We start from the raw sequence: 14,565 nt of genomic DNA, 5'->3' as shown, positions 1-14,565 counted from the left end.
CTCCACTTGATTGTCCTGTATGTAAACTTTTTTAAAAGGATGTCTTATGTTAAACTGATATGGGAAAAAGTTTGTTCTGCATTTTAAGTAAAAAAATACAACACCTTTTTGAAGATAAACCTCATATGGATAAGAGGTAGCTCACTTAGACTCTCTCTCTCACTCCTGCACGCTATGTGTTAACGTTTCTCATCAATCCAAACAGCAATTCCATCAACCATCGGTCTGAGTGACAAGTTATGGCTCCTGTAGATAACCGGGTGTATTGTCATTCAGTGTTGCAAAGGTACACCTTGCAAAAGGGGGAAGATTTTTAGAAAAGCATGAAGCTAAATACTTAAGATAAATAGCTGTTATGCATGGCTGAGAGGATTAGGGGGAAATTTTTTATTCTCAACAAAAATTCAGCAGCATGCCTGCAGAGGCGAGACGGTGGGACATTTGGAGCAGGAGGAAACTTTACTGACAACAAGACGTGCGAGACGGCCAGTCTTACAAGTGCTGAGGAGAGTTTATTCATTCATCTGCTCACACAAATGTAATCTGTGCTGCTTTTCTCTCTGAAAAATGTGCTCTTTTCTCAGGTCACCACAGGGCAGTAGGAGAACCAGTCTACCACTATAACTGGGCATGGCTGGTTCTACTCCTTTATTCTCTTTGATGTGCCTGCGTTGTATTATTACCACTGTTGCCATAGAGACAAGGAGAGAAGGTGTTATCTCTGCAGGCTGAGAAAGATCCTGGTTTAATATTGAATCGCTAATAAAACAATAAAAAGCCCAAGTTATAAAAGAAACAAATATTATCGCCTTACGAAACAATTTACACATGTTACTCAAGCACAGAATGCAAAAAAAGGCTCTTCTTATGGAAAATGCTATTAATGTGGAAACACAAAAGCTGGTGACTTTAATCAAAATATTGCGCTTGTTAACTACAATGCTTTTAGGTACTCCTGATCTTTTTTTTTTTTGGTGGAACATTGGATAATGAGAAATTAAAAATGGTAGAAAATTGGTAAAACAACAATTATTTGGTGGAGTTTTTTATCTAGGCAGGCCATTGCCTTCCTGTACAATTCTGCCCCCCCAAAAATGTGTGCTTCCACCACAGTCTCTCTTTGTTTTGTCTTTAATGCAGCCGTTCATCAGACATGCATGGCTACATTAATGAAATAAGAGGGTTGATTTAATAGTTTTAGTCTCCTCTTGACTCAGATTCTCTTTGGTCAATTTTTGACCGAGTCAGTCAGCAAACAGAAGGCGGAGTTGTGAACAATGAGGTCGATTTTCTGTGCTCTTGTAGAATTGTTGTCTGCCTGTAGATTGAACAGCTAAAAAAAAAAAAAAAAAAAAAAAAAAGATCTTTTTTCGCTAACTTAATTTAAAACCTGGCTGGTTCTGAGGACCGTGGATATATAAAAGATGATATATTAACTGTGACATCCAGATCAAAAACATCTTTCCTAGATAAACTGTAAAAGGGTGATGTAGTACAATGGCTGTATATGAGGATGAGTAGCGACAAGTAGACGGGCTGATACACTGAAGCCATTTATCTTTCCCCCTTGTCATCTGCCCCTTTGAGTGTTTTAGGATGTCACCACCAGGACCGAGTCCAGTCTCATTGAGATAAATCGCCTCTGGCACAGATGTAGACAGCTCAGCAGAGAGAAGTGAGATCTGCTCAACGGCATTATGACAAAAATGAGTCTTGATGATGGGTCTGGTTTTTTTTTTTTTGTTTTTTTTAAAGACCTTAGTGATTAATAATTGATTCATGCAGAAACATCCTGCATGTGTGCAGCTCTGAAGGTCAGCTCACGTTTTCGTCTGATGCAGCAAACCTGCGGTAGAAGCTTAAAGGTGTATACATTGAGCTGAGCGAGCGAAATAAAAGATTTGCCCTCTTTGGTACAGTCTGTATTAGTAACATTTATGTTATGAACAACAAGCAAAAATGTTTTTTCTCTAGAGTATTAAATTGGTTGAAGTTCCACTACTTTCTCATCTCGACTCTAGTGTTTATCATGAAGAAAAGCATCAAACATCCAAACTGTACAAGTATAAAAGCAAAATCATGTTTATTTAGGTAAATGAAACAAAAACATAATTTTAAGGTTTTAAGATGAAACACTCTGTCATTATCCCCATGTTCATTGCTGTTTTTTTCTCTCCCTCTCCTGCTGTGTCCTTTCATCTGACATTCAGCTTTTGAGGTTTTGTGTATTTCTTCTCATTATTTGTACCTCTGGCTATTTTGTAGTAATTGATCACAAAAAAGAGCAGTGACTATACACGGGACATCAATGGGTAGAATCAAACATCTCTTTCTCGCTTATAAATAACAACTGTTTTTTTCAATCTGACATTACAGTTGCTTTACGTTTAGTAGAGAGTTTGGTTTGGATATTGTGTGATTCTGATGTTTTAGCTGTGAAACAGGCAGGTGTTTTTGGGCTTTGTTTTATTAGGTTCCGCTCTTGTATTATTCCACGTATTAGTGAAAATCTTATGAATAGACAAATCTGTATTTTATTTTAAAATGGAAAAGAAATGCCCCAACAAAAATGAAATAAAGAAATTAAAATTACATTTTAATGGCAAACCCTCTAAATCAACCAAAGTGAGACTTAGGTTTTTAGATGGACCGCTCTTCTTGGCTCACATCAGAGTTCGATTACGCATTCACACCTCCCCAAACGGACGAGATTTTCTAGGCAAATGAACTAAAGTTTGATTAAAGCGGACTAAACAACCCCAAAACACTCACTACAGGGATTCATTGCATCAACGGCTAAACAACATCTTATTTTTTAAAGCCCATCTTCTTGTTCAACTTCCAAAGCTGTTCAAAAAATGTGTTCAGTATAGAAATCATTCTCAACCAGCTCACTTAATCATCAAGATGACTGCCCAAAAGAGTAGGAAGAACTATGTGTTACTGGTCATTGTCATAAAAGGCTAAAATAAAACTAGCATTGATGCTTGAACCCTGGGAAAATGGATAAAAAAGACAAAACACAATATGAAATGGAGAAACTCTGAGCAGATATAGTCGGTGACCCTTTGAGAATGCTTTCTTTTTGATTCGCAGTAGTCCCTCTCGCACAAACTGTAATGTAGCTGAAGACAAAGTCTGAGCAGCAGAGCCATTAGCTGGGCATTAGAGATGACCTCCACGAAATAACTGCACATTATTTTTTCCAGTTGATTTCTGTCACTTGGATAATAGGATGATTTTTTTGTTTTGTTTCCAGCTGTAAACACAAACAAAGCATGTCTGCCAGTAAGAGACTTCTGTGTTTTTTCCCTACTTGATCTATTAGCGATACTGGTAACAAACATCAATCAGTCCAGGTCGGTGCAGGTTTTACTGGAAAACCTATATCTGAGCTAAAGCCCAAAGTAGCACAGCAGGTGTATGGTTACCATAGAGACTATGAATGCAAATTAGTGGATAGACATTGCTAACTCAGGAATAACATCAAATATTCAAGTTTCGTTGCTGCTTGGGTACATACTGATACCCAAGCCGCCTTGATACCCTGCTTAACCTCCTGCATCTTAAGAATGATACTACTTCGTCAAAAGCATCTAGAAAAGATCAATACAAATGTGCAGATACATTTGCACACCAGAGCAACACTGGCACAGCTAGAAATAGAGGACATGCATGTGGATTTTAAACAATCTGTACCGATTAGATTACAAATTTTTCATATTTTAGATTTGTATGCAGTTCTTTGTGAAGTGAAACATTGAACAAAAAGCAGAGGAGAACAAGTTCTAAAAATGGTGACGAGGCGGTCCGATCCTGCTTGAAACCTCTAACCGCTTCAGTTTATTCTGCAGCCTCTTCCCAGTGTTTTCAACGTCTCAGGCCCTACACACTGCTGCTTTTAAATCCTTAGACCTTGATTGACAAAACCAACACAACAAGTGAATTATCCTGCTTGAATGAAGGAGATGTAGTTGAAAACACGTGTACTGTAAATGCAAAGCTGAGCTGGCACAGTCGTGCTGAGCTGTGACATTTCCTTTCCACTTCATAATTCAACAACGGGTAGAGATGAAGCCAGTCTATTGTTAACATTTTATCCTGGGGGATCACAACATCTGAACATTAGGACTGGATGTCTAGACAAGATTCTGTCTAAAGCAAAAATGTAAAAAAAAAAAAAAAAAAAGAAAGAAAAAACTGCATGTGCTGCTTTTGAAATGGTTCTGTACCTTTATAAACATTTGGGTCTGTAAAAAATCCTTTATTTTCCAATCTGAAAGTCAAAATACTATTTATTCTTTAATGTTTTTTCCACTAGTTGTATTGGTTAGAAAGAAGTATACGCAGTCATTATTACTGTTGACATACATTTGAAAGTGGAACACTTATATGTGTTTTATATATATATATCTCATACCTACGATTGACTTTTCTGACCAACTTAATTCAAACACAGGACAAAGCATAAAGATTTAAGTAGATCTGGTCATGCAAACTAGGTCATTGATATAAAATCAACTGTCTATTTAGACTTTCTTCCATAAAAGCAATGATTCTCCAAATGGCATCATTTCAAACACCACAGGTGCAGCATATAAAAGCCACCATTTTCTGCAAAAATCATAGTGTTCAAGATAAATGCGACTCCTCATGCTTTAGAAAAATGCATTTGAGAAACCATTTGAAAACCTTTGACTCACATGAAAAGTGCAAAAAGGCAAAGTGTCAAAATGACCAGCACCGTGTCAAACACGCAAAGTTGAATTTTTCCTCATTAAACTTCAAAAGCGAAATTAGAATCTCTACCCATTCTATTAATCCAGTGTAATTGCTGAACTTGCTAGATTCAAATAGTGCGGATCATTTCGCGACTACTACTTTAATAGATGAGTGATATAAATCCAAGTGTGCATTCACCAGGCTATTCTTACCTTTCCTAATCTTGCGATGAAAGTTGATGGCATCCACAGAAGCAGTGACGATGTTTGTGTTGCAGTGCCGAGCGGCAACAATTCCAGCAACCTCGTCCATCAGCTTCATGGCTACACCTGTATCAAACACAAGCACAAAGAAGCTTTCACAGATGATTATTTTTAGATGCGCACTTCATTACACTTAGAAAACAGCCTTCCTAATTTCTTCATTGATATAATGAGTACTGCTACACATTTGACCAGATAAAAGGCTGATTTAGTAATCAAACTGCTTGAAATTCTAAAAAATAAAAAGACACAAATAGCCATATTGACACCAACCTCTGCTCAGGTAGGATGTGGCATTTAAACGATGCTTAAACGGTGCTAAGGAGCCTAAAGTATGCCAAGAAACCATCGCCCACACCACCACACCACCAGCAGCAGCAGCCTGAGCTGTGAATGCAAAGTTGGATGGATAAATGCTCTCCACCTGAATGTCAAAGCTGAAATCTACCCATTTTCCTTTGACCTCTGACATTAACATGGCATTTTCATCCACACAATTGTAGCCTGCTGGATATTTTCTTTTCTTTGCACCATTTTTTGTAAACCTAAAAGCTGGATCATGAGGTTTAATATCACAGAAAATCAGAAGTTTCTGAAATACCCTGAGCAGTGCATGTGGCTGCTGCTTTACGCCTTCAAAGATCACCTTGCCAGCCTATTTCTTTTTTTACCAAAAGAGACATTTCTGAGATGGACTTAAGTGGAAACCCAAATACAATCGCACTGGTTAACTTATAGGACCTTTAACAGGACTTCATAATGGAGTGTGAGTCGCAGAGTTCTCCAGAAATCTCAAAGAACCTATTGAGTCTTACCGGAAAGTCTAGGAAGTTCAACAAATATCAACTTTTGTTTATAATAAAAAATTTAGCATCAGTTTTTCTCTAATTTTTGATAGCTCATCATTCTTGCATTAATGTTTTACCTAACGCCTTCTCCTCAAGAATGGCGTTAGGTGGAACTACAATTTTGGCAGGGATATGAACATCATTTATTGGCAAATGTTAGTCTATTTCTAACATTTTTGTATTGTTCTGATGAGTAAAAACCAGCATTTATTTTAATCTTTTTGTGTGTTTTAGAAAGGGGGAAGCAAAAAGGTGGTGACTATGTGCTATTTGTTTAGGCAATATAAAATCAGTCATTGGCCATACTAGCCATATTAACAGGCCCAAGAGTTCATATCTGCGCATCTCTAAATTACAGGCTTAAAGATCTTAGTCTAAATCACTGAGCTGGAAACCAGAGTTAAAGCCTACCAATAATTACTTCAGAACGTGGAAGCAGAGAAGTTCACACATCCACACCCATACCACACACTCAGCCCTGGCAGCTGGTGACATGTGTAAAGGAAATAGTTGTTTGATGATTTCTCACAGAAAGTGGGACACGTTGTATGGAGTGGGTGGGATGGAGATGAGGGAAAAACAAGAGGACGACATCTGCTTCTCAGAGACAGTCTGTGAGCATGTGTGACGTGTCTGTTTGTGAATGTGTGTTCATTTACAGACAGTCAGACCGTTCGCCACACACTTCGGCCACCCCGACTGTTCCTTCTGAGCTGCGTTATGTATCTTTTATGTTACAGAAAATCAATAAGGATGCTTGCTGAAGGCTGATTCTGCTCCCTGAGGTATATACCATCTGCACTGTGTGGCTTTATTTAAGACAGCCAAGTGTGTGGGAGCATAAACAAAATGTGCTGCTTTGCATTTCCCATGAAACTGGGTCCACTGAGCTGATTAAGATTTAAAGATGCAATTAATTTGACATCCAGCATCAGTCTTATCTTTAAACCGATTTACAGCATTTTTAAAGTATATCCATTAGGAGTTATACTCTGGTTATGTATTCAAATTTATGACCAGATATTTCAAAACAGAAAATGAACTTGTCAACCAAAAATGATCACCTCACAGTTTTGTATGCAGCAAAACATCATGCATATCTTCCTGAGTCTGTTGAGAAAATATTTTTGAACTTTTCCACTAATGTTTAGAAAATTGATGAGATCTCACTTAGGATGGAAAATATCCCCTACGTGTGTAGCACATGCAAAACATAGAGTGGTCATGTTTGCGAATGTAACATTTAAAGGTGGTGGTTGGTGACAGCAAGTAAAGGTACTACGTTACAAGGCATTACAAATTAGCATTGGTTTGAAAAACCCAGACTTTAACCAATTTGACTGCATTGTTTGATTATTTGGATTAACTGAAATGTATACATGATTAGATTAAAGATATTTTTAATCTAATTTAAAGTGCCTTGAGATTACAGGCGTTGAATTGGAGTTATATAACTCAAATAAACTCAACTGAATTGAACAAAAGGTGCAGCATCAAGAATTATTACCTTAACGTATAGTCATCGCCATTTACATTCTTGCTTAATGCACCAAATTAGTCTACTATATTTGACCCTACAAATCCATGTTAGAACCTGCTCACAATAAAAACATTTGACCAAAATGCTTGAACAGAGTAAGTCAAGGACAATGCTGTCCTGAACGACCGTAGATGCTTGTCTTTGTTAATCACTACCGCCGGCTTAAGCATTAATGCAACTCCTGCAAAAAACATTCTCCTTGTACAGTCAGAGTAGAAGGTTGAAGTAATCCTCAATGTGAGACTGCAAACGAGGACAGCCTAGGCCAAGACAGCCCTGGGCCTGACGTTACACATTCACTGGATGACATGGCACTCATGACTCTCTCTTTGCCGTAGGGTGGGAACACAAAAAGGCGGAGGGAAGGGGTAGCGGTGGTGTGTGTGAAGAGGGAAGACAGCTCACTCTAAATGGGGGGAAAAGGGGACAATTAGCAACCAAGTCCCCAGTGGAGCCCAGTCCGTCACAAGGCAGAATACCTATGTGATTAGATGCCTTGTGATTATTTCCCAGAACCTGAGTGCGGTGCAGTCCACGGGCTATGATGAAAGAAGTCTTCAAGGCAGCTCTTCCTGCCCTTCAACTATTTATTCTGACTTCAAGCTTTTTAATTCAGTACTCGCCAAGATACAGAACACCCTACACTACAAGGAATACCTTCCGCAAAGTGCGACTAACCTCAGTTCCTTTATATATTCTCTCATCACTATGCTTCGGTTTCTCCTCTCTCTCTCTTGTTTTTGGTTCTATGTCAATCTTTATTGATGAATTTCCATCTCTTCCCGTCATGCTCATTCCCTCCCCAGCAAGTCCTTTAATCACGGACGGTATCAAACAGCTCAAACTGCCTCCTAATGAGCTGTTTCTATGGAAACCGCTCCTGTTAACGGTATTGCAATGCACCCAATCCCACCCACATTTCCTCCAAAACTCCTATAGGCTGCGTTTGCTCCAACATATCCCGCTTCCAGGTAAACATTAGTAAACAGCAGGCAGCTTATTAACAAGTCTGCATGTGGCTTTAGGTTGCTGCAAATCGTATTAAGCTCATGATGACTTTTCTTATTAACTGGAAACCTCATGAAAAGCAACGTCTTCTATATTTATTGGCTCCAAAAGTAAAAAGTTTAAAAAGCCATGTAAAGAATCCCTCTTTTTGTTGCAGTAACATAATCTCACATTGAAAAACACAGGAATTGCCAACAATTATCATGAGTACATAGCAAAAGTTTTATTTTTTAACACATTTCTCGTCGCCACTCAGGTGGAGGAGGATGTATCTTTTGTCCCCCGTGCACACTGGGCAGAATGGTAAGAAAGGAAAAACATTCTCCACAGATCAGGAAAACCGCAGCAAACAGTGGCATGTCGGGGGTCACATTGTTACCATAACAACTACCAGACACCATCTATGTGCTAACCTGCCATTTGGGAGTGATGCAAGGAAAAAGCCTTTTCTGTCTTACCATCACACATTCAAATATGTGGGATTTGCTTAAACGTGCCAGGACTTTAGTTGGAACTGTGCTCTTTGGTCAAATGAGAAAAACACTGAGCTTTTTTGGCATAAAAACAACAGTCCTGGTGGATTTGAAGAATGCTTGTCTAGAATTCCTGTCCCAGTATCCTTCCGTCTTATTAAATGTTATAGGAGGAGATCATTTTCTGTCTTATTGGTAAAAAGTGGGATTTGTCACTTCTTAACTAAATGAAGAATCTACTAAAGGCAACCAAAGAAAATGGCTGAATGTCAGATTTAAGCATATTCTTAACTGTGTATATCTTTGATGGTAAAGGTCATGTGATGCTGCAGGTCCGTACTCTAAAAGTTAAAACTAATATAGTTAAAGATATGTGGTTGCTTTCTGTGTTTTCCAAGTCGATGCTTTACAACCTCCAAAAATCTGCATTGATCTGTTGGGTACTTTTCAAGTTCCCAATTTTATCTTCTCTAAAAATCTTTCAACTTCCTATCCAGACTAAAAAAGATCCAAGATACTGTAATAAAATATACATTCATCTGAGTGGCCTTAAATTATTACTTTCTGGCAGCAACTTGCACTTTGGACTTACTTTTTTTGCTGCCTCCAGCATCACCAATCAAGATGGTGCAATGAGCTGTGATTGGTGGCTGTAAAAAAAAAGATTACAATTGCCTGCTGAGCATGTTTCCGTGGAGTGGGGGAAAAAAAACTTTAACGCTGAAGCTGAACAAATGTGTTTCACTGCCTTCTCAGGTTGAACATGTTGTCGATCAGCGAAAAGGCTTTTCACATTGTAACTACATCTAAAACCAAGTGTCAACATAAAATACAGCTCTTTTGTGAATATAACTTCAGAAAAGTGGAACTTGAACGTAAAATATGAAAAAGTTGGTTTGCATTCATTGATGAAAAGTGTAAGCAGTAGTGTGGAAGTTTAAAGCTAAATTCTGGCTAATTATATTGTTTATTATTTTAAATAATTCAAATCAATCCATTCAATAATTTAAACTATTTGCAATATGTGTTTTTCATTCAAGAGTCCCAATTAATATTGGCTAAAATGTTTAAGCAGATGTCTTGGTGTGAATAATAATATCTATGTCAATGTCCTCAGGAGTTTTATCTCCAGCTAAACCCAACATGGCTGCAGAAAATGGGCACTAGTCACTGTGTTTCGTTAAACCTAAACTACCGTAACTGGTTTCTGTGTGTGTGTGTGTGTGTGTGTGCATGTCGGCGTGTGTGTGTTTGTGTTTCTTTTTAAGATAAAAAGCACTGATAGTTTTTTTTATTTAAAAAAAAATGACATCAGCTTTGTTAAATAAGCCTATTATTGCATTTTTAGACTTGCTAAAACATCTTAGTGTACTGGATGATGTTGTCAGGGGAAGATTTGTTCACATCCACAATCAGGACCCAGGCTTCCTTGCGGCATCTGCCTATCGGCTACGGATGTGTTAAATCAATTTGATGAAATTAAGGTGGGTGGTTTTCTCTTTCATTGATTCTATGTCAAACATTCAGCACAAGTAAACAGAATCTCTCTTTAGCTGGTTTAAACATGGTTTGCTGGGTCTTTAGTTAATTTAATTAAAGCTTGTCTAAGCTGACAACTGCTAAAAAAGTAAGAAGTATTTGAAATCAGTCAACCTGTCTGAAACCAGTATCACACATTACAAACATAAAGGAACAGAATATTTACTTCTGTTTTATTCCCTAATCTAGAATGCAAACAGATGGGTTGGTGCAGAGGTTCTCTTTTATTGCATTGTGCACAATATATAGCTTGTTTTCTTTTTGTTGAGGCAAATTTGAAAGTAGGCTTTCTGTTTTTCTGCAGCTGTCATGACAACATGATGTGTAAACTCGATAACGATACCATTTGTGTCTTTTGTCCTCTCACTGGGCGTAAATCGCCCTTTATAGGTGCATTTACCTAATCACTACAGTATCTTCAATCAACCACTAAAGATTGTTGGATAGAAGACAATCCTGACTGCATTGTCTTCTAAACAGAATCAAAATGAAATGCATGTAATTGGTAATTATTCTGTCTCCAAGATTGGACTGAATAAACTACATATTTATGTGTATAAATTGTACTTTTTTATTTATTTTTAAATAAGTTGCAACAACAACTTTATATATATATATATATATATATATATATATAGATTCTGTATACCTCTGTCATTATTTCCACTTACTGGGGAACACTCGGAGTATAAAATCATTATGAAATGACATCACACGCATGATTTCTTTATTAGAAGTAGCCAGTGTTTTAAGGAAGTCATCTAACTATGTTGCCATAAGTAATACCGCTATTTCTGTTACAATTTTTTTTTAACTAAGTGTTTGACAAACAAGATTACTTCCACCTCAGGCACTGAAATGCTTAAATGCTCCCTGATCAACAACCAGAGCAGAGAACAGATGTCAGAACACCAAGTAGCACATGCTCTGTGTTCAGAGGTTTAGCAGCGCTCTCTTCATCAAATTTCACAACAAAATAGCTACATTTTATCTCTTTACCATCCTAAGAACTGGCAACGTCACTTCTGTGCCTGTAAAACTCTGCAATACACAATCCAGCTGGTAATGAATTGTAGATAGTTGCTTTAGCGCACATGTAGCAATCAGCTGCTGTGTCCATGGAAACAGGTGGCACGCTTGTTAATGACACGAAGGGAGGAAGGGGGAAGAAGAGAGCAAAAGATAACGAGCAGAGGTAAAGACACAAAAAAGGAGAGCAAAGGCAGAAGGAGTCAAGACTTCTGTGGGGTTCTATGTTCTGATCTTGCTTTTATTTGGAATATTTCAAGACACATCTGATGTTTCATAACTGTCCCCAGGCGTCCATCATTTAAGAAAAAAATGTCAGTCCTTGAACTCTTAATGTTCTTTAGAGTTTTACAAACTGTGTTAGGGCTACATGTAACCTAAGGCCAAATTCTAATTTCCAGTTACAAAAAAACTTTGATTCAGCCTGTCTTTCTCCAGGTCGCCTCTTGTCTTGTATATAGTTTTACAGACGCCTGATAAGATGTGAAACTGAAGCTACAGAGCAAAAACTCATGTGCTGTGTTTCCAAAGATGTTCTGATCTTTCAGATCTGACTGTGCTTGTGTGACTGTAAATATTCTCTACTGTGTTGAGAATATTGATCAGCTATCCAAACAACTTCAGAGGAAATAAATTGATCAAAAAAATTTATTCATCTGACAAACTTTTCTATTGAGTTTCTCACAACTGCATTCATAAAGTAAGTTGGAAAGATTTCTTATAATTTCATAATTAATATTTATTGAAAAACATGACATGGACAATCTAACAATTTAGAAGAGGAAATATAATGTATTAATCACTCTACAATTATTAACAAAGCAAACTACATAATTACAAGCATATACAATCTAATATCTACGAAACAAATAATTGTACTTTTATGCTAGCTTTTTTTCATAATAACTAAGCTGATTCAAATTCTGGATTTTTTTTTTTTGTTTGTTTTTTTTTAGCTTCTTTAGTTCTGAAGAAGGATGAGAGGCGCAACGTCTTCAAGAAACGAGGAAAGTCCAGTTGCCACCTACATTTAGAATTTCTAAGGAATTTACAAGAGTAATCTTGCAGAAGTGACCCAATGAGAGTATTACTTCTTTTTAATCTTAAATAATGCAAATACGTACTGTGAACTGATGACATGCATTTTTCAGAATTACATCAGCCATATCCTAACATAAGCAATGTTCGGCATAAAGTTGTTGAAATAAGCAAAGTGTTCTCTGGCAGAATGTTTTGTTTAGTGGCTGTAAAACATGGACACATTGTGCAACTACACCTGAGATCACCACAAAAGCAGATTTTTGAACATAGAATATAAAACTTAGCTTTTAATTATAGGACACGTCTGTATCTCACTCTCTCAAATAAACTCAAGTAAATAAATAAGTTTTTTTTTCCTTTATGACAGGGTTTTATTTTACATTAGTGGATTGCAGCAACAAGCTGTGTTTGGTGACAATAAACTTGATGTGCTCCTGAGCCTGTGCAGCGATTTCAACTTACAGAATCATGTCTATTTTTAATGCAGCGCTGCCTCAGGGCCTGGAGATCACAACCATTTCACATTTGTCTTCAGCCTTATTCTTTCCATCCAGAGACCATGTTAGATCATATGGCACATTTCATTATATTAAGTATATTAAGTTTCATTATATTAAGTACGTGACTATCTAATCTATTATGCGTTTTAATACAAATAGTTTTTGAGTCTGTCCCCGCATTTCTGAAACATAATCACAATTTAAAACCTTGTAGGAGGAAGTTTATTTTGGATAATCTATTCTAGACTCTTTAATTTCAATGTTTCAGCTGTTTTCTTTTTCCTAAAATGGGGAAAAGGTGAATGTTGCATAATTAGAAAAAACATAATAATCTTCCTAAATAATCACTATCAAAGCCACCCACGAGTAGAAGCCCAAACAACTGCGAAACAAAAGATAACGCACTATGACAGTTGGATTATCATGTGTTAGTGACCATGACATAACTGTCGAACCACTGGCTCTCTAAGCTGAGGACACAGTACGTTCGCAGAGTGGAGGGATGGAAGAGGAGCTACGAGAGGAAAAGAGAGAGAGCGAGCACCCTGACTGCCTGACCTGACTCGGTTATGTAAACAAAATAAGTGTAGCGAAAGCAGCAGCAAGCAAACAACAGGGTACATTGCCTAATGAGCAATGGCATGAAAGAGTCAACAGAATGCGTGTGCGCGCGTGGGGGGGGGGGAGGTGCGTGCGAGTGTGTGTGTTTTAAATTACCTGAATGCTTTTACCATATTTGATTTTAATTGGACACATTTACTAGCGAGCCCTCCAAATTAAAAAGGCAACCATGAATCTACAACGTTTATCTTTCTGTCCATGATCCTCCTTTCCATCCCGTCTCTCCTATCCTGTCTAGGGCTCAGTTCCTCTTGTTCTTAGTCAACATCTTTCTTCTGTTCATCCTCTTGACTGGGCTCATGGCCTCCCAACATAGCTGACCTCAATAGAAATGGCAGGGTGAGGCACAAACATCCAGTCATAAACAATATACTTCAGCTAACAGAAAGCATCTGCTTTGTGTTGGAAAATACATTTTTGGATTTGCTACAAACGCATCCAAGAAGGTTTCTGTTTTAGAATCACTAGAAGTCCGACTGATGGCTACAGGAAGTTACACCAACAAATCTGGATATGTATTTATGTTCTTATTTTACACTGTCCTATCAGCTTGGTTAGAGAAGAAGATACAAAGGGAAAGAGGGAAGATAGTGAGTACCCGTAACTTCACAAGAAAACCCCTTTAAGAAAAAAATCTGATCTATCTGAATATTACAAACTAAAAATTAAGTTCTCTGCAGTTTATTTAACATTTTATATAACAAACTTGAAGCACTGAAAAGTGCAAACGACACAATATAATTTCTTGTTATAAACACCTTATTATCTTCCTACTGCTACAGACTCCTGTCCTACTTTTCTTCACTGTTAATTTATTTTCATCCATCCCCGTTTCAGCTGTTCTCATAACAATTGAGCGCTCTCCTGCAGTTAACAGTGAACTACAGCTGCTCAAGCAGTTACTTAATAAATCACGCTCAACACTCATTGTTTACAGTTAAAGTAGATAAAACCCAACAGCATTTTTAATTATTATAATCT

At 37.4% G+C, this 14,565-nt stretch overlaps 1 protein-coding gene across 4 annotated transcripts in view; it reads right to left on the bottom strand.

Moving 5' to 3' along the window:
• Positions 1-14,565, bottom strand: part of acot7 (acyl-CoA thioesterase 7) — a 61,944-nt gene that overhangs the window by 16,130 nt on the left and 31,249 nt on the right. For all 4 annotated transcript variants that reach the window (XM_028016426.1, XM_028016436.1, XM_028016414.1 and 1 more), the window contains one exon: positions 4,935-5,051. In XM_028016426.1, the coding sequence (XP_027872227.1) occupies positions 4,935-5,051 (117 nt within the window). The remainder of the gene's footprint in view (positions 1-4,934; positions 5,052-14,565) is intronic.

This window comes from Xiphophorus couchianus, chromosome 1 (assembly GCF_001444195.1).
Source record: "Xiphophorus couchianus chromosome 1, X_couchianus-1.0, whole genome shotgun sequence".
NCBI lineage: Eukaryota > Metazoa > Chordata > Actinopteri > Cyprinodontiformes > Poeciliidae > Xiphophorus > Xiphophorus couchianus.
This window is presented reverse-complemented; position numbering and strand designations above follow the sequence as displayed.